At 40.7% G+C, this 27,980-nt stretch overlaps 1 protein-coding gene across 1 annotated transcript in view; it reads left to right on the forward strand.

Annotated features, from left to right (window-relative positions):
- Positions 1 to 16,068, forward strand: part of LOC135476505 (glutathione hydrolase 1 proenzyme-like) — a 35,410-nt gene extending 19,342 nt beyond the window's left edge. The window contains exons 6-12 of the mRNA XM_064756541.1: positions 247 to 410; positions 5,085 to 5,234; positions 6,031 to 6,170; positions 7,577 to 7,767; positions 10,440 to 10,680; positions 13,680 to 13,793; positions 15,195 to 16,068. Of these exons, the coding sequence (XP_064612611.1) occupies positions 247 to 410; positions 5,085 to 5,234; positions 6,031 to 6,170; positions 7,577 to 7,767; positions 10,440 to 10,680; positions 13,680 to 13,793; positions 15,195 to 15,338 (1,144 nt within the window). The 3' untranslated portion in view covers positions 15,339 to 16,068. The remainder of the gene's footprint in view (positions 1 to 246; positions 411 to 5,084; positions 5,235 to 6,030; positions 6,171 to 7,576; positions 7,768 to 10,439; positions 10,681 to 13,679; positions 13,794 to 15,194) is intronic.
- Positions 16,069 to 27,980: the final 11,912 nt, after the last annotated feature.

Genomic DNA, 27,980 nt, shown 5'->3' on the forward strand with positions numbered 1-27,980 from the left:
TGGATACAGATGCTGGATGAGTGGATTTGTGGATATAAATGGGTGTGGGAATGTCTGTGGGTGGAGACGGATGAGTGAAAGCGAACTAGTAGGTTATCTGGATGTATACGGGTGGATGGAAGTGAATGGGTAGGGGTGTTTGTTGATTGTGTCATATGGGTCACAATGGCTTATATCAAACAATGTACAGTTTACGGTATTATACATCGTCTGGGAGCATTGCTTTTGTCGATTGTCTTTCATCAGTGAGCTTCTGACGAACCCAGATACCAACGAAACATACAAAATCGGAGAAAAGATGAAGAGGCCGAAGTTAGCCGAAACGTTACGGATTATCTCGGAGGAAGGTCCAGATGCTTTCTATAATGGCTCTCTGACGAAGAATATAACTCTGGATATGCAAGAAGCGGGTAAGGTGAAGCCTTATGTCAACGTTATTATAGGTGATGTGAGCTGATTTGTTTGTATTTCTTGCAGTGAGAACATTTTATTTCTTTTTTTTTGTATTTAGCAATAGCCTTTCCACATTTTTCTTGGACGAATGAACGAATGGATCCAACACAGCCGATGTCCCACCACCCCTTCTCGTGACAACCTTACTTTTCATTCCCTTCCCGGTGAAAGCAATTCCGACGTGATATCTACATATACTACTTGATGGACCAATAATTTTCAAACGTATTTCATTGGAAATCGACCTGCGGATTGTCCTGGGTTTCCCCCGCTCTTCCCTGGTTTCTTCCCACCATAATGCTACCCGCCGTCTTATAAGTGAAATATTCTTGAGTACAGTGTAAAACACCAAACAAATAAATAAAATAAAAAAATTGTACTGGGTGCAGTAATGACATTCTCATATCTACATGCATTGTACTGGATGCAGTAATGACATTCTCATATCTACATGCATTGTACTGGGTGCAGTAATGACATTCTCATATCTACATGCATTGTACTGGATGCAGTAATGACATTCTCAAATGTACATGCATTGTACTGGATGCAGTAATGACATTCTCATATGTACATGCATTGTACTGGGTGCAGTAATGGCATTCTCATATCTACGTGCATTGTACTGGGTGCAGTAATGACATCCTCATATCTACGTGCATTGTACTGGGTGCAGTAATGACATTCTCATGTCTACGTGCATTGTACTGGGTGCAGTAATGACATTCTCTTATCTACGTGCATTGTACTGGGTGCAGTAATGGCATTCTCATATCTACATGCATTGTACTGGGTGCAGTAATGACATTCTCATATGTACATGCATTGTACTGGGTGCAGTAATGACATTCTCATATCTACGTGCATTGTACTGGGTGCAGTAATGACATTCTCATGTCTACGTGCATTGTACTGGGTGCAGTAATGACATTCTCTTATCTACGTGCATTGTACTGGGTGCAGTAATGACATTCTCATATGTACATGCATTGTACTGGGTGCAGTAATGACATTCTCATATCTACATGCATTGTACTGGGTGCAGTAATGACATTCTCATATTTACATTCATTGTACTGGGTGCAGTAATGACATCCTCATATCTACGTGCATTGTACTGGGTGCAGTAATGACATCCTCATATCTACGTGCATTGTACTGGGTGCAGTAATGGCATTCTCATATCTACGTGCATTGTACTGGGTGCAGTAATGACATTCTCATATGTACATGCATTGTACTGGGTGCAGTAATGACATTCTCATATCTACGTGCATTGTACTGGGTGCAGTAATGACATTCTCATATCTACGTGCATTGTACTGGGTGCAGTAATGACATTCTCATATCTACGTGCATTGTACTGGGTGCAGTAATGACATTTTCATATCTAAGTGCATTGTCCTGGGTGCAGTAATGACATTCTCATATCTACGTGCATTGTACTGGGTGCAGTAATGACATTCTCATATCTACATGCATTGTACTGGGTGCAGTAATGACATTCTCATATGTACATGCATTGTACTGGGTGCAGTAATGACATTCTCATATGTACATGCATTGTACTGGGTGCAGTAATGACATTCTCATATCTACGTGCATTGTACTGGGTGCAGTAATGACATTCTCATATGTACATGCATTGTACTGGGTGCAGTAATGACATCCTCATATCTACGTGCATTGTACTGGGTGCAGTAATGACATCCTCATATCTACGTGCATTGTACTGGGTGCAGTAATGGCATTCTCATATCTACGTGCATTGTACTGGGTGCAGTAATGACATTCTCATATGTACATGCATTGTACTGGGTGCAGTAATGACATTCTCATATCTACGTGCATTGTACTGGGTGCAGTAATGACATTCTCATATCTACGTGCATTGTACTGGGTGCAGTAATGACATTCTCATATCTACGTGCATTGTACTGGGTGCAGTAATGACATTTTCATATCTAAGTGCATTGTCCTGGGTGCAGTAATGACATTCTCATATCTACGTGCATTGTACTGGGTGCAGTAATGACATTCTCATATCTACATGCATTGTACTGGGTGCAGTAATGACATTCTCATATGTACATGCATTGTACTGGGTGCAGTAATGACATTCTCATATGTACATGCATTGTACTGGGTGCAGTAATGACATTCTCATATCTACGTGCATTGTACTGGGTGCAGTAATGACATTCTCATATGTACATGCATTGTACTGGGTGCAGTAATGACATTCTCATATCTACGTGCATTGTACTGGGTGCAGTAATGACATTCTCATATCTACATGCATTTTACTGGGTGCAGTAATGACATTCTCATATCTAAGTGCATTGTACTGGGTGCAGTAATGACATTCTCATATGTACATGCATTGTACTGGGTGCAGTAATGACATCCTCATAGCTACATGCATTGTACTGGGTGCAGTAATGACATTCTCATATGTACATGCATTGTACTGGGTGCAGTAGTGACATTCTCATATCTACATGCATTGTACTGGGTGCAGTAATGACATTCTCATATGTACATGCATTGTACTGGGTGCAGTAATGACATTCTCATATGTACATGCATTGTACTGGGTGCAGTAATGACATTCTCATATCTACGTGCATTGTACTGGGTGCAGTAATGACATTCTCATATGTACATGCATTGTACTGGGTGCAGTAATGACATTCTCATATGTACATGCATTGTACTGGGTGCAGTAATGACATTCTCATATGTACATGCATTGTACTGGGTGCAGTAGTGACATTCTCATATCTACATGCATTGTACTGGGTGCAGTAATGACATTCTCATATGTACATGCATTGTACTGGGTGCAGTAATGACATCTTCATATCTACGTGCATTGTACTGGGTGCAGTAATGACATTCTCATATCTACGTGCATTGTACTGGGTGCAGTAATGACATTCTCATATGTACATGCATTGTACTGGGTGCAGTAATGACATTCTCATATCTACGTGCATTGTACTGGGTGCAGTAATGACATTCTCATATGTACATGCATTGTACTGGGTGCAGTAATGGCATTCTCATATCTACGTGCATTGTACTGGGTGCAGTAATGACATTCTCATATGTACATGCATTGTACTGGGTGCAGTAATGACATTCTCATATCTACGTGCATTGTACTGGGTGCAGTAATGACATTCTCATATCTACATGCATTGTACTGAGTGCAGTAATGACATTCTCATATGTACATGCATTGTACTGGGTGCAGTAATGACATTCTCATATCTAAGTGCATTGTACTGGGTGCAGTAATGACATCCTCATAGCTACATGCATTGTACTGGGTGCAGTAATGACATTCTCATATGTACATGCATTGTACTGGGTGCAGTAATGACATTCTCATATCTACGTGCATTGTACTGGGTGCAGTAATGACATTCTCATATCTACGTGCATTGTACTGGGTGCAGTAATGACATTCTCATGTCTACGTGCATTGTACTGGGTGCAGTAATGACATCCTCTTATCTACGTGCATTGCACTGGGTGCAGTAATGACATTCTCATATCTACGTGCATTGTACTGGGTGCAGTAATGACATTCTCTTATCTACGTGCATTTTACTGAGTGCAGTAATGACATTCTCATATGTACATGCATTGTACTGGGTGCAGTAATGACATTCTCATATCTACATGCATTGCTTCCTGAATTATTCTAACATATCTCCAAAAACTGAAAAAATACGCTAAGCAATGGGGAGCGAAGTGTGCCCAAATTGATAATCTATACAGTTGTGGTTCTCTTCATGGACACTCGAACGGTTCCATTTCGCCGATAAAATAGGGTGGCTAGTTTGTTGCTGTCAGAACGTCTGTTTTCTTCAAAATTTGACAGCTCACATTTTCAGAGGACAAAGGCAAAATGGATTTACATATAATAAGTCAGACAGTTAAGTTTAGAGGTGAAATATTTACCATTACCGACATCATATGGCCAATAGGCACTTGTTCTGTGTATGAGATATAAAAAAGTGACAAGCATTTAGGTGGTACATTTATATCTGGATATGCGCAACAGGGCATTCAGCTCCACAAGATCATCAGACTCTCGGCAACTCTACCATCTCAGGAAGCACCAACTTCAACACGAATTTACAAGTTTCTCAAGAAATAAAACCTCTGTTCTGACATATTAACAAAAAGGAGCGAGCGGTTGTTTTCGGTGTTATCCCCCACCCCACCCCATTATTTTCATAATGGTATATCAGAAAAGAAATAGCAGGTAATATGCCATGTTCAAATAACCTAGATAATGTACAGCAGACGGGAGTTGTTCACTGTTTGAGAACGAAGGGCCAGGGTCAGGCCTCCGGAGTTCTCTAGGAGTGTGAACAGCTCCCGTCTACTGTGCATTATCTAGGGGATTTGAACATGGCAAACTCCGATTTATTTCTTAAATGATATCTAGTGTCTTTCAGTGGAAATTATTAAATTATGCGTGTATGCTCTGACTTTCACATGTATTACCTCATGCAAATATGTTTCATGTTCATTAACTGGATGATTTAATAACTTTCTCGCATATTTCTCACACTAACCCATCGCTGACCAGAACTACTTTTCGCCACCCACAGGAGGTATAATCACAGCTGAGGACCTAGGGAGGTACACAGTGCGCGAGGAATCTCCCGTCAGCTACAAGATGCGAAATGGACTCACCATCTTCTCCTCGCGTCCCCCATCAAGTGGACTCATCATCTCCTATATACTTAACATACTAGACGGTGAGATATACTATAATTGCCTACACCTATCTTTTTGTGCGCAAATTTATGTGTTAATATTGGCCTATGAACCAAGATGGCGTGGCTAACGTCTGCATTTCCTTTGTGCAGGATATAACATGACTCAACCTGACGTGGCTAACATCTATATTTCCTTTGTGCAAGATATAACATCACCCAGGCTGACGTCTATATTTCCTTTGTGCAAGATATAACATCACTCAGGCTGACGTCTATATTTCTTTTGTGCAGGATATAACATCACCCAGGCTGACGTCTATATTTCCTTTGTGCAAGATATAGCATCACTCAGGCTGACGTCTGTATTACCTTTGTGCAGGATATAAAATCACTCAGGCTGACGTCTATATTTCCTTTGTGCAGGATATAGCATCACTCAGGCTGACGTCTGTATTTCATTTGTGCAAGACATAGCATCACTCAAGCTGACATGCCTCACGTCTATATAAAGTAGCAGGATATAGCTTTACCCAAGCTGATTTGGCTGACGTCTTTGTTTCCCTTGTGCAGAATATAGCTTTACCCGGACTGATTTGGCTGACGTCTCTGTTTCCCTTGTGCAGAATATAGCTTTACCCGGACTGATTTGGCTGACGTCTCTGTTTGCCTTAAGCAGAATATAGCTTTACCCAGGCTGATGTGGCTGACGTCTCTGTTTCCCTTGAGCAGGATATATCTTTACACAGGCTGATTTGGCTGACGTCTCTGTTTCCCTTGAACAGGATATAGCTTTACCCAGGCTGATTTCGCTAACGTTTCTATTTCCGTTGTGCAGGATACAACCTTACACAAGCTGACGTGGCTGACGTGAATAGCACGGTTCTGACCTATCACAGAATTGTTGAAGCGTTCAAATTTGGATACGCTAAGAGAACGAACCTTGGAGATGAGCTATTTTTAGGGCATGTGACAAAGGTAAGCATAGTCATACAGTAAGTCGAACAGACAACGGCGATCTATTTAAAACTAAAGAGTTTGATTTCTCCCAAAAGAAATTAATAATTTTAAGAAAATTTCTGCACTGATTTAATTTTTTTTTAAATGATGACCCCCAAAAGCTAATGAATAATGAATACCTAAATAAATAAATATTGTGACAAATATCTCACATTTTCAACACTGGCTGTCAAACTATAGGCTTGGAATATAATGAACCTTGGCAAGTGGGATATGGTGTAGTAGAATATTTAAGGCGTTCTTAATAATAATGAAGTGAATGCCGATAATTGCGGGATTCCCTTAGTCAATTCATTCTCAAATCCCACCATCCTTAAGCAGCTTTAAAGGCAAAGACAACACTAATGTGAAATATATATATATATCAGACGAAAAACACTGTCCAGAAAAATAGTTCGATTTATTATTATATTTTTAATTACATTTATTTTATTCTAGTAAAATCGATACGAAACTATGGATTGTACGGTGTCAATTTCTGATCAAATTGGAACTAATGACGTTACATAAGGTTTTTGCTGCTGAACACACACTGCTAGATTTCATCATTAAGTATGCATATATACATATAGATGTATGAATATATTCGCCGAATAGGCCTTAAACGAACTATTTCAAGCAGAAAATGTGACGTCACAGATACATTCTGGTTTTAAAACCATTCTATTCTATTGGAAAAATTCTAAACTAATAACTTGAACTATTTTCCTGTACAGTGTTTAGTGGTCTTTCCTGTGATATATACTTCATTTCAGCGATTTCTTTGTCCTTAAGTTAAGTTTCGACAAATAGTACCGTTTAAACAATGTTTTTTTACATGATGTATATAGGATCATACGGCTGTTAATATACGGCTTTTGTTTATAGCTTCAAAGGATGCGTGAAACGCTGGGTTTTTATTGGGTTGTTATAATACAAGATATAGTTTGTGGTTTAACATATAGGCCACATCATAGTTTTCTTGATGCGTAAAAAATGCTTTAAGCAACAATTTTCCTAAGGCCAGTCGAGAAAGTAGGTTGCTGTGGTTAGGTCAACAATGATAGCGGTAAAAAACACCTTAGTGAGAGAACTCGAATTTGTAGCGCTTTGCTAGTCCTGCGCTCCCATTAAGCTCATTGATGACGTCATTTCTGAATATTTCCGAGCATTGACAGAAAATATGCGTAAATTAGAGGGGCTAGTAAGAAATATAAATCATGCCTCAAAAACGGAACAAAATGTCTCATGTTTTTATCATATCTTCGGTCATGTTTCTTAAAACCGTACTCTTCGTTTTATAATACCTTTTACATATCCTTCAAGGTGATATTACAGAAAGCATTTTGTGCAAGAGCCCTCAGTTTGCCTTCTTCATTCCGCAGATGATCGAGAATTTGACCTCATCAGATGTGGGGGACAGCATAAGAGCCCGGATCACAGATGACAGGACGCACAATTACACGTATTACGAACCGGTGTTTGCTGAAGAACCTGACCTAATGGGTACCGCCCACCTGTCAGTCATGGCTGCGAATGGAGATGCCGTGTCTGTCACCAGTACCATCAACTTATAGTAAGTTATAATTTGGGTACCGCCCACCTGTCAGTAATGGCTGCGAACGGACATGCCGTGTAGTTCACCAGTAAAATGAACTTGTAGTAAGTTATAATTTAGGTACCGCCCACCTGTCAGTAATGGCTGCGAGTGGACATGCCGTGTCGTTCACCAGTAAAATGAACTTATGGTAAGTTATAATTTGGGTACCGCCCACCTGTCAGTAACGGCTGCGAGTGGACATGCCGTGTCGTTCACCAGTAAAATGAACTCATGGTAAGTTATAATTTGGGTACCGCCCATCTGTCAGTAATGGCTGCGAGTGGACATGCCGTGTCGTTCACCAGTAAAATGAACTTATAGTAAGTTATAATTTGGGTACCGCCCACCTGTCAGTCATGGCTGCGAATGGAGATGCCGTGTCTTTCACCAGTACCATCAGCTTATAGTAAGTCATAATTTAGGTACCGCACATATGTCAGTTTTGGCTGCGAATGGAGATGCTGTTTTGGCCACGAGTACCATCAGCTTGTTATAAGCCGTAATTTGGGAAGCGCCCACCTGTCAGTCATGGCTGCGAATGGACATGCAGTGTCTGTCAACAGTACCATCAATTTACGGTAAGTTATAATTTGGGTACTGCCCACCTGTCAGTTTTGGCTGCGAATGGACATGCCGTGTCGATCACCAGTACCATCAGCTTGTTATAAGTCGTAGTTTGGAAGCGCCCACCTGTCAGTCATGGCTGCGAATGGACATGCCGTGTAGTTCACCAGTAAAATGAACTTGTAGTAAGTTATAATTTGGGTACCGCCCACCTGTCAGTAATGGCTGCGAGTGGACATGCCGTGTCGTTCACCAGTAAAATGAACTTATGGTAAGTTATAATTTGGGTACCGCCCACCTGTCAGTAACGGCTGCGAGTGGACATGCCGTGTCGTTCACCAGTAAAATGAACTCATGGTAAGTTATAATTTGGGTACCGCCCATCTGTCAGTAATGGCTGCGAGTGGACATGCCGTGTCGTTCACCAGTAAAATGAACTTATAGTAAGTTATAATTTGGGTACCGCCCACCTGTCAGTCATGGCTGCGAATGGAGATGCCGTGTCTTTCACCAGTACCATCAGCTTATAGTAAGTCATAATTTAGGTACCGCACATATGTCAGTTTTGGCTGCGAATGGAGATGCTGTTTTGGCCACGAGTACCATCAGCTTGTTATAAGCCGTAATTTGGGAAGCGCCCACCTGTCAGTCATGGCTGCGAATGGACATGCAGTGTCTGTCAACAGTACCATCAATTTACGGTAAGTTATAATTTGGGTACTGCCCACCTGTCAGTTTTGGCTGCGAATGGACATGCCGTGTCGATCACCAGTACCATCAGCTTGTTATAAGTCGTAGTTTGGGAAGCGCCCACCTGTCAGTCATGGCTGCGAATGGACTTGCCGTGTCTGTCACCAGTACCATCAACTTACGGTAAGTTATAATTTGGGTACTGCCCACCTGTCAGTCATGGCTGCGAATGGAGATGCCGTGTCTATCAACAGTACCATCAACTTACGGTAAGTTATAATTTGGGTACCGCACATATGTGAGTTTTGGCTGCGAATGGAGATGCTGTTTTGGTCACGAGTACCATCAGCTTGATATAAGTCGTAATTTGGGAAGCGCCCATCTGTCAGTCATGGCTGCGAATGGAGATGCCGTGTCTGTCAACAGTACCATCGACTTATAATAAGTCATAATTCAGGTACCGCACATATGTGAATTTTGGCTGCGAATGGAGATGCTGTTTTGGTCACGAGTACCATCAGCTTGTTATAAGTCGTAATTTGGGAAGCGCCCACCTGTCAGTCATGGCTGCGAATGGACTTGCTGTGTCTGTCAACAGTACCATCAATTTACGGTAAGTTATAATTTGGGTACCGCCCACCTGTCGGTCATGGCTGCGAATGGACATGCCGTGTCGTTCACCGGTAAAATGAACTTGTGATAAGTCATAATTTAGGTACCGCCCACCTTTCAGTCTTGACTGTGAATGGAGATGCCGTGTCGATCACCAGAGCTATCAACTTATATTAAGTCATAATTTAGGTACCACCCACCAGTAAGTTATGGCTGCAAATGGACATGCTGTTTTAGTCACCAGAACCATCAACGTATAGTCGTAACCTGGGTACCGCCCATCTGTCAATAATGGCTGCAAATGGGGATGTCGTGTCGGTCACCAGCACTAGTAGGTAGGTCGGCTTGTAGTAGGTTAAAGACCCTGAACGTTTTAAATTCGAATTCACGTTAGCGTTACAACAATGTGTGAATGACCATGGTTACGTATCACAATAACTCATATCAGTTTTATTAAATTTCCCATCGGTGTCATTATCACAATTTGAAAGTAGTTTTCGAAACGTTTATTCTGGACTTATTATTCTGCCTACAACACTGGACAGGTGCAATGACAAGCATGTAACTAACTCCATTGTAATTGTCTAAAATATTTAGAACTTATCATTAATGTTTGCTCTTTGCCAGTATAGAAGCGTTTTACTTTAAACATCGGTCACAAATGACTCTCCATGGAAATGCATTACCGTGGTTGAAAAAGCGTTGTATCTTTAAACGCCATATTGAAATGTCCCAATGGTAAGCAGTGAATCTAAATTTCGCCCTCTTCTGCTTATTCACAGTTTTGGTTCTAAAGTAGTGGGCTCTAGAACAGGTATTGTGTTTAATAACGAGATGGACGATTTCTCCACGCCCGGTCAGAACAACGCCTTCAACCTTCCGCCCTCTCCGGCCAATTTCATCCGGCCTGGAAAGCGCCCCCTATCCTCTATGTCACCCACTATCTTCGTGGACAAGGACGGGATAGTCCGGCTGGTGGCCGGGGCCTCCGGGGGGTCGCAGATTACCACAACCGTAGCCTGGGTAACACTTTTTGTTAATTCTTGTAAGGATAGAATGCTTCATGTCCCAGAGCCCGTATTTATCACGTAAAATATCAAGCACAGCCACAATGGGTGATTTTCGAGGAATTCTTTTGTCGTCAAAAGTGAAACAGCCCTACTGTGTCATTTGACTTGTCAAAAATGTTAAACAACCTTCGTTAACATTATTTTACCAATCACCTGTCTCGACCTTTTCCAGAAGCACAAATGACAAATCTCTCCTTTAGGAATTTGTCAAGTTCCCAATCGTTCAGTTTCTCGATTTTCTCAGTCTCAGTCATCATTTGTCTAGTCTAAATTACTTTTTAAGAACTTTCTTCCGACGCCTATGTTATAGTAAATGTGATCAAAAGTTGCCTAACATATTTGGCAGGTCATACAGTTGGACTTTTCCTACCTTTATCCATGAAAGAGTTCGAACTCGAATCTGCCCTATTAAAATGTTTTTAAAATGTGGATACTTATTGTTTTCTGAACACATACTCCTCACAGCGTATGTGCCGCTCTCTACGCTCGCTGTACATTACTGCCGCCATTAAACAAACTTGACCTTTGGAGCCTTTGTAAGGCATGTAGGCTTGTTTAGGTTCAGCCTCACCACTTGTGTCCTCGCGCAGAACTACTTAATCAACGTTCATCGATAAGATCGTGTCAGGTGTTGGTTAGAATCATATTGTGCATACTTTAGATAAACCGAATGCGTGCGCGTAACGTGTTATTACGGACAGAGGGTGAGACAGAGTTTTTGTGTTTTCTGGAATCACTTCCTGCCTCATCACCGTGACTCCAGTGACCTCAGCGTTCAAGATATCTGTACAAAATTTGCTACTGTTGGCAGTGACGTAAAGCAAAAGTCGAGAGCGACGCTTGCGCTGTAAGGAGTATGTGTAGAACCATGAATATTTGAGTTCTTTCCTGCTTTGAGTTTGACCTGCAATTTATGACAGAAGTCTTGATAAATGCGGATGCGGCATCACGAAGCTGTCTTAGACTTAAGTCAGTCTTGACCTATCGCATAATGCCTGAGCTTTCAACACTACTATAACACTAATTTCCAATTTTGTTGTAAAGGCTATGACATTTCTAAGTATCAAAAGAAAAAAAAGATAACTCTCAATTTTACCGCAGTAAAAAGTGTTGGACTTAAGATTAAATCTAACCTAAGTCTGAAACGGCTGCGTGATCCTGAAGCAATCATGTATTATTCTATTTTGTACGTTTATATTTATTCAAATGCAGCAGATTTCCCAAAGCCAAATTCAACAAAGCACTTTTCCACATTAAAACGCTTCCCCAGCGGCCACGCTAACAGCCTGAGCATGGTGTTTCCAGAAAATGCGATCACTCATTGGCTAATTCATATAGTCTGGAAGAGAGTACTTATAATTAGCTAGGTCTTAGTCTCAAAATTACTCGTAAGTAGTTAGCTCTTAGTCTGAAGAGTACTTGTAATTAGCTAGTGCTTTGTTCTAAAATCCCTCCAAACTAGCTAGCTCTAATTCTCAATATTAATTCACTTCCAGGACATTTAAACACGCACCACCATTGGTCAGTGTGAAGTGATTTCAAATGAGTCGATTGAGGCCGCTTATTAAGCCAACGCGGTCATCTGTTGAGTTTTAATCAGCTGTATTTGTCATTATTATACTGGAATTGAAACATCTAAACATTTGATTCAGTCTGAAATCCCTTGTACCTCTCGCTCAGTTTGTTGATGGACGTTTGTAAATCTTCAACCTCCAGGGCTCGGTTGTTCAAAAGTGTTACATGGTTATTCAGTGATAGGATACGTAAAAATATGGTGTCAGTAATCCTCATATTGAGGAAGGCGTCAGTGATAGGATATGCAGATATATGGTGTCAGTAATCCTCATATTGAGGAAGGCGTCAGTGATAGGATATGCAGATATATGGTGTCAGTAATCCTCATATTGGTCAAGGCGTCAGTGATAGGATACACAGATATATGGTGTCAGTAATCCTCATATTGGTCAAGGCGTCAGTGATAGGATATGCAGATATATGGTGTCAGTAATCCTCATGCTGAGCAAGGTGTCAGTGATAGGATATGCAGATATATGGTGTCAGTAATCCTCATATTGGGCAAGGCGTCAGTGATAGGATATGCAGATATATGGTGTCAGTAGTCCTCATATTGGGCAAGGCATCAGTGATAGGATACACAAATATATGGTGTCAGTAATCCTCATACTGGGCAAGGCGTCAACAAGACCATCAAGTGAAGAAGGTGTATAGGTGAATCGCTTCAGCGATGTGACCATTGTAGGCATAACTCAATAAAGGGAGATAACATACTCAGCAGACACATAAATCTGGTTCCCTGACGTATTATGCGTACCTTGAACATCTGCAGCGATTAGCGCCATCAGGGGGAGGGAACCAGCTAGCAGACACATTTGACGTCGTCTGCAGGATTCGAGAATATATCTGTACCCCATGTGACCGTTGATGTCCAATAAAAAGCGGAGTATTTTGTCTGATGCGGGATAATAGCTATTACCGGTGTCAAATCATATTATATATTTGTGATTTTAACAAAACCCAGTAAAGTTTTATAGTGACTAAATGGAACAGCCGGAAATTTAGTTCATATTTAATACAGTGTTACGCAATTATTTTTGGGCCAAGTTCAAAACTGAAGACTTGATTTATTTATTTATTTGATTGGTATTTTACGCCGTACTCAAAAATATTTCACTTATAGTACGGCGACCAGCATTATGGTTGGAAGAAACCGGGCAGAGCCCGGAGGAAACCCACGACCATCCGCAGGTTGATGGCAGACTTTCCCACATGTGGCCTGAAAACTTGAAGTTAAATCTTTGTATTAAGTCTTAACACAAGTTTGAAAAACCAGGCCCTGTCTTCTGTTAGCCCAGTATACATGTATACAAGTACATAAAATGTGAACCACATTAAATGTGAACCACCCAATCCAACCACACTCTGGCGTTACAGGTGGCGATGCAAGCCCTGTGGTTTGGTTTGGACATGCAGAAGGCCATCGACAAACCCCGGATGCACCATCAGCTGGTCCCCGACTTCGTCCGCTGTGACAAGGGCATACCACCGGTAAGTGGTCGGAATGGAGGAGACATGGATTCGATACAGAGCCAAACCATTCAATAAATATTGTATTTACATCGCTTGTAGGTTTTTCCTTAACAGCTTATCAAAGAAGAAAAAAAGCTCAAGGATTAGGCGGTATTAGTACATATATCAGTATATACTGGCTCTGGATGCCAGGTCACATACTAATGCAACAGATGCAGTCTTCCACCGCTTATACCAGCAGTAGCTAGTGGGAATTTCCCTTCGGCTCAGTTGGTAGAGCGCTGAGATCTGAGTTCAAATCCTGGTATGACCTAGGTAGTTGAACCCTTCCACCATCACACAAAAACTAAGTGGGCGTCATTCCCGATGTCAAAGTAGGCCTATACTAGCATTAAGTGTACATCAAGTCCAACGTCATTGTACATACTGGCATTAAGTCTTTGCTATGTCCGGTGTTAGTATAGGCCTACACTAGCACTAAATGGGCGTCATGTCCGTTGTCAGTGTAGGCCTTTACTAGTACTAAGTCGGCATTAGTCCGACGTCAGTGTAGGCCTACACTACCTTTAGTGGGCATCAAGTCTGACGTCATTGTACATCCTAGCATTAAATCGATGTCATGCCCGATTTTAGTACCGACCTATAGTAGCACTTAGTGGGCGCCATTCCCGATGTAAGTATAGGCCTTCACTAGCATTAAGTAGGCATCAAGTCCGACGTCACTGTAGGCCAATACTAGCATCAAGTGGGCATTAAAATCCGACGCCATGGTACATACTAACATTAAGTTGGTGCCATGTCCGATGTTAGCATAGGCTGACACTAGCACTTAGTTGGTGCCATGCCCGATGTCAGTGTAGGCATACACTGACACTAAGTGGGCGTCATTCCCGATGTCAGTGTAGGCCTACACTAACACTAAGTGAGCGTCATGCCCGATGTCAGTGTAGGCATACACTGCCACTAAGTGGGCGTCATGCTCGATGTCAGTGTAGGCCTACACTGACAATAAGTGGGCGTCATGCCCTATGTCAGTGTAGGCCTTTACTAGCATTAAGGGGCAGCATGTGTGATGTCATTATATATTAGAATTAAGTGAGTATCATGTCAGATTTCACTATACATTGGTATTAAGGCAGATCAATACACATCAACAAAAAAAAATAGATAAATATGTAGATTACTGCATTTTTAGCTTTTTTCAAGTGATACGATTGGCTTGATTCTAATTGATTCATTCACCTTATAAGGCCATTTAAGAATTTTGTGTGAAGTTATATTAATTCCTTATCAGAAAAACTTAAGTGTTGACATCAAAAGTATCATTTTTAGGCCTTTATGTGTTTCTGAAAGGGTATCTTTACTTCTTAAAAACTTGTGCCAATTGCAGATGCTGACAGGATATTTTTTTCTTTGCAGGAAGTGTTGAACGGGCTGAGAGCTAAAGGTCACGACGTTCAGGTACGTCAGGTGACGTCAGTATGTCAAGGTGTTCTGCACCGGAACGACAGCCTGGATGCATGCTCAGATCGGCGGAAAGGCGGTGTACCAGATGGTTACTAGGGATTAGTTACGCTGGGCCACGACGCCATCTTGGCATCGACCGTTGATTGGAGGGATTTAAATGTCAGCTCGGCTTGATGGCATTCAGGGGGAGATCGAGGCATTCACGCCGCTGATATTTATCCCGTCCAAACCCAGAAATCACTATCTGTTTTTGTTTGACCTCGTCATATTTGTTTGGTATTGCTAATGGTGTTTCTCTGCCATGTCAGAACAAATCTCACTTATCTCTGTTATGTTATAATCATTTTGTACCACGTGCACATGTAAGCTACCTCTCACTTTGCACACAGCGTAATCTATGTTACAGAAAGCGTGACGTAGTGGGCAGAAAGTCTGACATAATGCACACAGTGCAGAAAGTTGTACTGAAAATGGACATATTACATATCATTTTTAAACTTGCTCAGCATTTTTTTGTTTCAAAGCATTATTCTTTTCAACGTTTCTTCTTTTACTACACACCATACCTGTTTATATAATCATCGGAAAATGGGTGAACATAAGACCAACATAGTTACTTGAGAAGATCTGATTAATTCAAAAGTGAATTTTCTTTTTTTCTTTATACATGCCAAATAACTGCTATACGGTGCTGTTTTCACTGTTACATTTACATATGAAAATATTTGGCGTTGTTCTTTTAGACGGTATAATTTTGTATTTTCTGAAGCGAAACCGCAAAATACAATTCACATTGTTTGTATGGATGTACATGGAAGTAAATGTTTTATATGATCATTGATATACTATATATATATATATATATATATATACATATATTTATATATATATAGTATATCAATGATTCATGCCCAATTAAATGATTTTAAACTCCGTGTATAAGAATTGAATGCGATAAAAATTCCATGATATTACATTCTCAACTGTCTGTTGTTCTTGCAATAAACACTGGAACTCCTATAACACTTTTTCATTGAACAAGGTAAAAATGTATGGCAAAATTATTGATAAAACGCAATGGGGATACATGATTATCTCTTTATTGTATTTTAAGTACGTTTAAGATAACTTAAACGACAGCGTTAGGACAGCGTTTATGGTCGAGTATCACTCTTAAATAGCAGTATTACCACTGTTTATTTGAAAATCCCCGCGATTGCTAAAGCTTGTATATGATTTACATTGAGAGTAATGCGAATCCAAACATCGAATCACCCAGGAGCTTCTCACAAGAACGGTCGCTGTGAATTCAGTTCATATTGGCTTCCTCTCGTGTCGTAAGTGGGAAGGTCTGACAGCAACCTGCAGATGGTTGTGGATTCCCCCCCCCCCCCCCCCACACCACCATTTCTCTACCTGGCTTAATCCCACTATAATGCTGGCTGTCACAGACTAAGTGAAATGTTCTTGAGTATGGCGAAAAGCACTAACCAAATAAATAAATAAATAAATAATCGTTAAATCCGACATTCATAGACGTCTCGTAGACCATAAGGCGATAAGGCGATAATCGCAGACGTCTCGTAGACCATAAAACACTGTCCCAAGGCCATAATCGCAAGATCCATTTCCACAAAAACAGAAAAAAAACAGAGACACTAGTTCCCCAGTGAATGTCAAAAATGACATATATATATATATATATAGTAAATAAAGTTCATAACATGTAATTAAGAGAGAAGACATTTGATATTGCATGAGGACATACAAATCCTATTTCAAACCCGTAGTGCTTGAAAAATGTCCAAGTAGAATACAAATATAGGTATTTCAGTCATGCTCTCAAGTCGTATGTGGGACGATCTGCCATGCAGGAACCTGGGGCATGGGGCCTGGGGATTATCACAATTCGAATGCGTCAGGTCAGACCTGGCCATTATGGTATTCACACGGATGATCACAATTCGAATGCGTCAGGTCAAACCTGGCCACCATGGTATTCACACGGATGATCACAATTCGAATGCGTCAGACCAGACCTGGCCACCATGGTATTCACGCGGATGACCACAATTTGGATGCGTCAGGTCAGATGGTATTCACGAGGAAGATCACAATTTGAATGCGTCAGGTCAGACCTTGCCATCATGGTATTCACGAGGATGACCACAGTTCGGATGCGTCAGGTCAGACCTAGCCATTATGGTATTCACGCGGATGATTGCAATTCGAATGCGTCAGGTCAGACCTGGCCACCATGGTATTCACGCGGATGATTGCAATTCGAATGCGTCAGGTCAGACCTGGCCACCATGGTATTCACACGGATGATCACAATTCGAATGCGTCAGACCAGACCTGGCCACCATGGTATTCACGCGGATGACCACAATTCGGATGCGTCAGGTCAGATGGTATTCACGAGGATGATCACAATTCGAATACGTCAGATCAGACCTGGCCATTATGGTATTCACGCGGATGATTACAATTCGGATGCTGTCAAAACAACTTTGTTGTGGAAGAGCCCAAATATGGGACGCAAAGTTGCTCCCACGTTCCCAATATGTTCATCGATGATGTCATTTCAAAATATTCCCTAGCAGTGACGGGAAAAATGCATGAAATAGAAGTGTTATTAAGAAATATAAAATATGCCTCATGAGTGAACATTTTTTTCTCATTTTGGAGAGATATTTTTCTTTATCGCCACGATTTGGCTGAAATATTGCCGATGTGGCGTTAAGCCATAATCATTCATTCGAAGTCGGGGACAGACCTTGATAGCACAGATAGAGGGTTGGCTTCGGGGCGGTAGATCCAGGCTCAATCCTAGTTTGTGTCACACCTAAGACCTTAAAAGAGGAAGTTGTTCCTCGCTTAGTTGACCCGTATCAGTATAATGGCTCGGGTGAAGCGGCTTACTTGCCTTTGGTAAGTCGTCTCAGTGAAGCAGCACTAGATAAAAGAGCGATGGAAATCCGTCCTGCTACACGGAAGCACATTACATACACTCTAAGGATTCCTTCGTCATCATATGACTGAAAAATGGTTAAGTGCGACGTTAAACCCCAAGCACTCACTCACTCACTCGAAGTCGGGAGACCCCGGAATCAAACACGGGTCGGGCCATACCATACTTTTAAAATGGTACTTTCTGCTGCCTCGCTTGGCGCTCAGCAGTGAGTGGTTGCAGCAAGGAAACATGACTGGTTGGCCCGGTGTCAGTATAATGTGATACGGTGGGGTGTCTTCGGCATGATGCTTCAGTGGTGGCAGAACTTTGGCAGCATGGATTCGCCCTGTCATTAGAAGACATAATATATGTGCACACACATAATGACTCCTCGTCGTCATATGACTGAAAACTTCTTAAGCACGACGTTAAAACCCAAGCATACATACATACATTGGTAGAAATGGGAGAAGACCGATTCACGTTTGGACAGATTTTCCAGTAACACAATTTAATGCCAGCCCCAACTCCCCAAGTCAGAATACACTCTTGTGTTCTGACATCAATCTGATGTCAATCGACAACACATCACTTTTTCAGTGGTTATCAAGACTTTGGATGAAGGAAAAACCATTCTGTTCTAGGAGGGCCTCAATTAACCTCAACACACCAAGCTTATGAAAACATGTTTATTGGTGAAGGGATACAACGCACTTATTTATTTCAACGGAATAAAATTGACGACCCATACATTGAAATGAAAATAATTAATATTTTGATCACCTATATGATTATTTGTAAATAATGAGGTGTAAGTGTTACAATGATGACTATGCAGAAATTAGCGGTTTCTTCCAGGTGAACTTTCTAAAACTTTTTTACCAGTGAATCGATGTAAAAGATTTTTTATTTCTTCGAGAACAAAAACTTGACGATCCATGCATTGCAATGAAAACAATTCAAATAGATGTTTATTGGTAAATAGTAAGCTGAAATGTTACAGCCATGGTTATGCAGAAATTCAGTGGTTTCTTTCAGACAATACCCGGTTTCCTCCTCAGTAAGACGTCCAGTGGTTGTCCAGGAAAATCACCACGGCAGACATAAAATAAAGAAAATCCGGAAACCCCAACATAGTGGTTCTGTAAGAGATGGGAAATTTAAGTGGTATAGCAGTAACCAAATTATTACCAGATACGGCCCGCTGCATGATTATCTTCTGTGAGCAAAAGTTTGTATATACATGTATACATGGAACAATGTCATTGTCTCATTTTGGTCAAAGGAGCATCTGTTTGTGACAGGAAGGAAGCGATCGAGTCCGTCCAGATGGGATTTTTCCACGGGACGGTCGCCACTGTTTTTTCTTTACGAAACTCCATGTCGGTTTCAGCTCCCCGCAGAAAGTCTATAACACAACACAAACTTCACAGCAAAGCTTTCCAGCTTTGTAAAAATCAGACTCATTTTGTGTGTAGCAGACTATTGTTTATTTACTCTTTTGACAGTCTGCTAATTCAATGTCATTTGGGATTCCAGGAATTCCGTGGTTTTTACGCGTTGCCATAGTAATCAATCCCCATTCCAGCTCACGCCATATCGTCGCCATCACAGGTAACACTTTGTCGCTCTCCTCCTACGGTCTTTCTTCCAGTGTGACTGAGAGTTCATTTCTCTTAAAAGCCTAAGGCGTTTCCACACAAAGCCAGATTTTACCTATTAGTCAATATTTAAAACTTTACTTTAACATTTAATAAATGTTCTGTTAATTTGTCACAAATTGAATTTCACAATCAATCATGTAACCCAACTTTAAGTCTGTCGTTTTAACCTTAACTTAAAGGAATACAGAATCACTTTCGATTGGTCGGTGTGAGAGATAGGTAAGTCCAGGATATACCCAATCTGTGTTGAACTTTAGGTAAGACAGATTTATAAACATGACTAAAGCTGTAGGGTTTAACGCTGGAAATCCTGCGTCCACAGGCAGCCAATCAACGTCGATTCTGTATCCCTTAGATTCTGACATCAAGGGAGATAATTGTCTTTCCTGTTTTATTATGACAGCCGTCACGAATTTCGCCTCTTTATTTCTCGCTTAATGATGTTCAGGAGAGACGCATGACCAGGTCTGGCTGGGTCTGGTACAAGGCTGAAATGTCAATACTGGTCACCGAGTTGGCGCCTGCAATGGCCGCTAAATTACCCTCTGTCATGGCGGTTGAGACACGACTTGGAGTAGTGTCCGATTTGGCGCCAGAGTTTGTTTTGACTCCCCGGGTTGTTGTATCAGAGTTTGCATTCGGATTGGAGTCTATAATATTGTATGCTGCTTGCGTAGGGCCATTTTGGGGTGCATTGCTAGGTAACCCTGTGGTTTCTTCAAGCAGCGAAACCAATGGTTCTAACGATATGACTTGATGGTGTTTGGTTTCTTCCCGAATCCGCTTGTAGGTGGGGTCATTTTTGAGGACCACGATCGGAACTTCTGCACCCACAGTTTCATATAGACGTGGAATGGGCTGTGCGTCTCCCAACAAACCGCCAGGAGGCGCTCTTGGCAGATTGGACCCACGCAAACCGATGATGCCTGGCAGAATATTCCTCTCACCTAACCCGTCGTGCAAACCATTCAACACTCCAGCCATTGGGTCGTTTGGATTTGGGTGCGATGTCCCGTGAATATCTGCGGTCCCCATTTTCAGATCATAGACTCGTCGACCTGTTGCTCTGTCCACTGGGAACAACTGTTCAGGGAACAAGGACATCCCAGTGTGCATCTCTGTTGGATCGTCAGCCAATGCTCCCATCTCATTGGCCAGTGGCAAAGCTTCCGGTTCTACGCCGTCATCAACTTCCGTTTCGCACAGTGACGATGTGTTATTGTTTTCCTCACTGCTGTCGTCGCATTCTGTGAACAATATAGAATGCGTTTGAAAACTAAAATTATCTATTTCATGGTTCTTTAATGTCAGGTTGAAGAATTTTTCACTTTTAATGTTATGGGTCAAAGTTCATGGGTGGAAGAAATCGGAGTTCCTCAACTGCTCTCGGCTGGGTATCTCACAAACCTCCCTACTTTATCTATTTATTTATTTGATCGTTGTTGTTGTATAACCCAATGCTCAAGAATTTGTCATTTATACAATGGCGGTTCTCCAGATTTAAAGCCACACGGGAAGCAGCGAGAGCAGGAATCAAACACACAAACATTTGAAATTTATAGCTAATGATGTTTACTTCTGTAGAAATTGAATTGGCGGGCGCTTTTTTTTTTCCTTTTTGTTGTTGTTGTTTTTTTTTTGTTTCGTTTTTGAGTATGAAAATTAAAGTCATTATTTATTTTATTGTGTTTTTAAAGCTGTTCTCAAGAACATTTCATTTCAGACGACAGCTCCTTGTTTTTTATAGTGACAGATCCAGCTATGCAGGGGCACAGTGATTCATTATATTGGATGTCTAACTCTTGGATATCTATTAACCCTTGGCGATGCTGCTTAACTAAAGTAACATTTGGTAAAATTGGTTTTTATGGCTAATGAGGGGTTTAAGGCGGACTTAAAGGGGCAACGTAGGAACTTTGCCTGTATGTGGTGTTGCATTATGCAGGATGATTAGCAACAGTCAAGCCCACTTGAGGATAGATTTTATATGGTTAACTTAACCAAGCTTAATAATGGTAAGCTTTGTCTGTATTTTTTTTATGGATAATTGCAATTGAAAAATTCGGGAAATTATATCTCTGCCCTGCATTTGACTTATGTCTGTGTGAGAATAATAACTGAACAAAACTGGAAGGAACCGGGCTGGACTCATGGTTTTATTGTCATACACTAGGAGTCCGATTTATTTTATTTATTTATTTATTTATTTATTTGATTGGTGTTTTACGCCGTTCTCAAGAATATTTCACTTATACGACGGCGGCCAGCATTATTGTGGGAGGAAACCGGGCAGAACCCGGGGGAAACCCACGACCATCCGCAGGTTGCTGGCAGACCTTCCCACTTACGGCCGGAGAGGAAGCCAGCATAAGCTGGAGGTCCGATTTATAAAAGCCTGAAAAAGCTACGCCAGTCGCGCTTAACATGGTGACGCACCTCTTCACTACAAGTCGCCATGGAATTTACGACTGGCGCAATATGCGACAGATTCGTAAGACCCGGGTCCTTAGGTGTATTGTAACATAAATGACAAACCTCTTTATATAAAACTTCAAATTCACGTTAGCTCCAAGATGAGAAGCTATAATGATACAGGCTCCAGGGAAACGCGTATGACCACTCAGCCATGCAGAGAATACCATCTCTCATTAAATACTCATGTGACCAGGTGTTACGCTTCTCGTTTGTTATGATAAGTTTACAGGTAATGAAGAGATAATTTGCATATGTACATGTCATTTTGGAAATCAGCGTCTACGGTGCTTGCAGTGGGCTTTTTACTTCACGCTTGAGTGATCTTACATACAGATGTACAGACATTATCAAGCGGGAAAGGTGTTAAATCAATAATTCATCACTATTTCATAATTGTAGTTGACTTCCACCTTTTATTCAAATAATTGTCTAGTATTAAGCGTCCACCCTCGAATTTTATTTACAAACGAGCTACATATGTACATGTATATATGGTTATAATTAATGTCTGGTATTTATAGCATTAGATTACGGGAAAAATATGGCTTGTGGCTGGATTAAGAATTATATTAAATGACGTGTTCACTTGTAATACCACTGTGGTTTAACCAATGCCTCAGGTAAGAGTTCGAATCCAGCCGTTGTTCGCCAGCACCTGTACCGACTACCTGAAGTAGTTTGTAAGGCACTTCTCAACCAAATGTACAGTCCACTTGACTGTTGCAAATCATTTAAATAAAGTAACCCAGTTGTTTGGGGCAAAACGCCCTGTATGTACCAGAAAATAATAACAAAACCTCACATCTTAATAAATGACAACATAAAAATGCATTGATTTTTTTCCTTTTCAAAAGTTAAACTTTAATTTATAGGAGTGGGATTTACATCTATCACATTTATGTGTTGAAAACGTTCGTGTAGTTTTCACATTTGGTGGTTCACAATAAACTGAAGAACTTTTCAGGCGAGGCAAATCATATTTTATCTTTGATAGATAAATTTTCAGCGTTAAAATGTCCTTTGTTTTGGTAACAATGAAAACCATGTAAACTTTCTGTCGAAATTATGCGGATGATTTATGAATTGTTCTTCAAACGTTGAGTCACTCGAGCTCTAAGATTGTTCCGATCTCTCCCACTATAATTACTGGTCGTGAAATATTTTCAAGTAGGCGTAAAGGCGTAAAACACCAATGAAATAAATAAATCAAACTTTGGTACACGTGATCAATTATAAATACAAATGAATATAAACATATAAATAAATATTCAGGATTTCTTCCATACAGATCAACACATTCATAATTTTTTTCCCAAAGTTTACACAAGACTCGTTAAGGTATTTTTCTTCAATTTACCTGTGTTCACGGTGTTTTCGGCAGCCTCTACAACCGCTTCAGCCAGTGTATCCGACGCATACGTGAAGAGACAGCCACTCTGGCATAACACAATCAAGGCTGGCACCATAAACTTCATCTTGGATGCCCAACTTTTGCTTCAACTTGTGCTCCGTTTTTCTTCACCAGTATTCCTGTTTGAAAAGTGGGGGAGTGACAATGCTTGTCGAAACCACTATGCAGCTTTATACATACAGATAAAAGTCAACGATATAAAGCAGCAGAAAAGCACACTTCTGTGACTTAACTGACCAGTACAACGAATACCGAAATAAATAGACGCTAGTCGCAGATGGTAGATTGTACAGTCCAGCGGTGTCGATTTCTTCTCGATGGCTAACGGAAGTATTTATATTAGCTAACCGCTCGCTGACGCAGCCGATGTATTATCAAAGACAAACAAGAACCATATATCTTCCTCACACAAAGTCTTACTAACAAATCAGGTTTAATTTTGTTCAACAAAGACCACTCTGTTCGCCCATGTAAATGCGGAACTGTTAGTGTCAAGAACAAAGCGGGGTTGAAAACACATCCGTAGATTTCCACACCATTAGCATTAATATCTATGTCCATTATACATCGATTTACATACGTTAGCAATCACCATCTTTAATCCTCGCTAGATATGCGGCATTAGCGTTGTCTTTTTAAAATGAATATGTATTACTGCTAAGAATATATATAAACGTCGATATCTTATTCCAATAGACTTTGTGCACCTGTTAAAGCAACCCACCGTTCCAGTTAAGTTATACAGTCTACGTATATTATATACCGGCGCTTCTCCATAAACTAATCGCATATCAATTTAGTATAGGCATGCAATTTATCAACTCAACTTTATTTATGGAACATTTAGAAAACAACATCATAGATGTATAGATAACCTTCAAAGTGGATGTTTAATAAATGAATTTCTTCTGAAAGTTTTGAGCGCTTAATTAACTTTAATGTATGTCAATGTTTGATTAATGATTGGTGATGAAAATTGGCCAGTTAAATATAAGAAAGATGGAGACAGTCACATGTCAACAAATTTAAAATAGTCTGCAAAGTCCAAAGTTAACTAAAATTAAGGACATCGACCTTCCAGCATAGAATACAAGATCTTATTTGGCAGAAAAGATCCCTTAAAAGGCCTATTGATCATTCAAACACTTAATCATTAATTTATTTTTTATCAGAGAAATCTATCCCAGCTAATCAGGAAAGGCGCCAGGGACTGCCAAGGCCCAGAAAGCTTACACAACCGTACAAGCGTTTGAACACATTTTAAAAGAGTAACTGAAATATATCAATTACCGAAAACATACCCATTCACCAACCAACCACCCACCCCACAATTAACAGAATATGTGTTATATTTAACAGAATAATCTGTTGCAATAGCAGAATACAGTCTAGCATCACTTTCTGTTAAATTTACAGATTTTCATTTTGAGAGTAACCAATTTATACCCATGGCAACCATTGACACTGGTCATATATGGGAGCTGGTCCTTGTCATGGAAGTAAAACCGTTTGCCTTACTGATGCTGTGGCCATGGAGCTACCACCAACCAGCAGGGATTACTGCAACTATACTGCAGGGATTACTGCAACTATAGCCAAGCGTGCCATTGATACTTACCATGAGAGCTACTTAATACTCACCTTGGCCATCAAAGTTGTTACAGACTCTTGAGATGGTACATTTTACTTGGATCTGTACTTGTACAGATACCAAAACGGTTTCCTCTCTCGCAGACTTTACAAGACAGGTAGTTTCAGTTTTGGCACTGTAAATTATCCTTTCTTGGGTAGCAATATACTGAAGGGTTCTATACATGAGGTGCACATATCTCGCCTTAGCCTTTGTCAGATCTTATGTCTTGTGTGACGATTTCAATTAACGTCACTAGTTATAACTATAAAAACTGTGTCAATGTTATTCCATCAAACGCCTTCACTCAAAGTTTTACGATGAATATGAGTATAGTTCTTTTGTAATTAAATATGGACAGAGCGTCCAGAATCTCTGGCACTGCTTCATGATTGTGTTTATTTCCGCTTAACCCGGGGCTGGGGGCGGTATATTCATATCGTGTTGAAGTAGATTGCCACCCTGGATTTATGAATAGTTGCATTTACAGCACGACAGCGGGAGAAGCTGTTGTCGTCCATGGAATGCAATGTCTCTGAGCTGTTGACACCATTGCCATTGTGCCGACATTAACCATGGAAGCTGCTGACATTACTCGCGGGATCTAATATTTCCTTGGAGCTCTGGTTGCGTGTTCACACTACCTGTGGGAGCTGCTGACATTGCTCATGGGATCTAATATCTCTCAGGGATGTGGACATCACTGTTATTGTGTTGACACTAGCCATGGAAACTGCCAACATTGCTCATGGTATCTAATGCCTCTCAGATCTCTACCATTTGTATTGTGTTGAAACTAACTATGGGAGCTACTGACATTGCTCATGGGATCTAATGCCTCTCACAGCTCTAGGCACCATTGGTACTGTGTTGAAACTAACCATCTGAGCCACTGACATTGCTAATGGGGTCTAATGTCTCACTGAGCAGTGCACATTGTTATTGTGTTGAGACTGACCATTGGATCTAATGTCTCTCGGCACTGTGGACACCACTGGTATTGTGTTAGCACTAGAGGAAGTAGAGTGTTTTTCATGTCATTGTCACAGTTACCACCTGATGTGGGATCATTACTTTCCCACGCCTTGACTGAGATGTTGAGTGACACATGCATCATGCATCCATGTGTCTATTTCATTCCTGCATCATCTGTATCACAAAACATACAGAGACACCATGACAAATTGCTCATGAACTGCCCATATAATTAAGGCTGGCTATAAGTAAAGGACCAGGCGCTGTCATTGACAACTATGGTTTTCAACATCAACATCTGAGAAGAACTTAAAGTTATCTCTTTACAAGCCATTAAAACATCAGTGTGTGTGTGTTCATATATATATATATATATATATATATATATATATATATATATATACATATATGTGAAACACGTTTGGCAAAAGAATCAAACATTGGCAATAAATATTTAATAACCTTTGTTTCTACACAAAGGGTAAAAAGATGGGTATTGGAACAGAGCCTTATGCTGACTTGCTCGGTGGAAACAAAAACTTATGTCATGAATGGGCAAATGTCAAGTGAATTACATTAATTCTTCTGGACTGTGTGATTGTAAACTGGTGTAGAAAATTTCTCAGAGAGAAAACAGACTTGTCTCTATGGATGTCGGCAGTACTGAATAACTCAAGTCATATAATGAATTCAGTTCACTCACATACATGTATTAATGCTTCCAAGTATTACATTGCTAAAAGACAGAGGAGACAAAAATGGCTTTTGTTAACACTTTAAATTGTTCTGAGAGTGGTTGCATATTTTGTCCATAATATCACCAGTTTGTGTCAACCCTACATGCGAGTTTACAGTCATTTCCATGATCCATCATCACGCATGTCACGTCCGTAGTAAAACTGACTGATAAATGATAGCAGGCGTTCTTTCTACAGTTTCCAACTGATAGAATATTGCACAACACCTTATTTTCACTTGTTTTTCTGTTGTTCCCTTCAGCAAGAACACTGGATGTTTATTTACCAGCCTGACTGGCTTGACTGTTCTCTTCATCTGCTGGACCATGCACAGCTTTGGCTATCGCCGCCCATTCTAACGCTCTCTGGAGAGTGTCGTTTACAGATGTAGTTTTGTCTAAATTCCAGTAAGTCATTTCCTTAAACTTGTGGCTAATGTTCACATTTCTGTCTTCTTCTTCCACGAACGGTCGTCTGCTTTCTTTCAACACGAACCCGGTGTATCCCGGAGGAAGACGAAGCGCTTGACCATTCAGTGGTCGTCCACGGAATGATGCGGTCAACTGCTCATTTTCATCGTCCCTAATGGATGTGTGGAAATAATTTGCGACCTCTGCATTACCATTGTATTCAACTTTACACGGTAACAAATGCAGCTGATTGCATTCTTTCGCAGTTTCCTGAGAATTGTTCAAAATGTGGATCGACATGGTGAGAAATCACCCCGCTTTCCCGCCAGCTGCTCTGTGGTGCACTTGTACCGGAAGAGAGTTATCTCCCATGAAAATATAGTAACTTATAACGAGCATATCCAGTGGCTGTATGGACGACACTAGCCAATCAAACACGAGCTAACAAAAGTTCCTCAGGTTGTCAACATTGCAGACATC

This window comes from Liolophura sinensis, chromosome 10, assembly GCF_032854445.1.
Source record: "Liolophura sinensis isolate JHLJ2023 chromosome 10, CUHK_Ljap_v2, whole genome shotgun sequence".
NCBI lineage: Eukaryota > Metazoa > Mollusca > Polyplacophora > Chitonida > Chitonidae > Liolophura > Liolophura sinensis.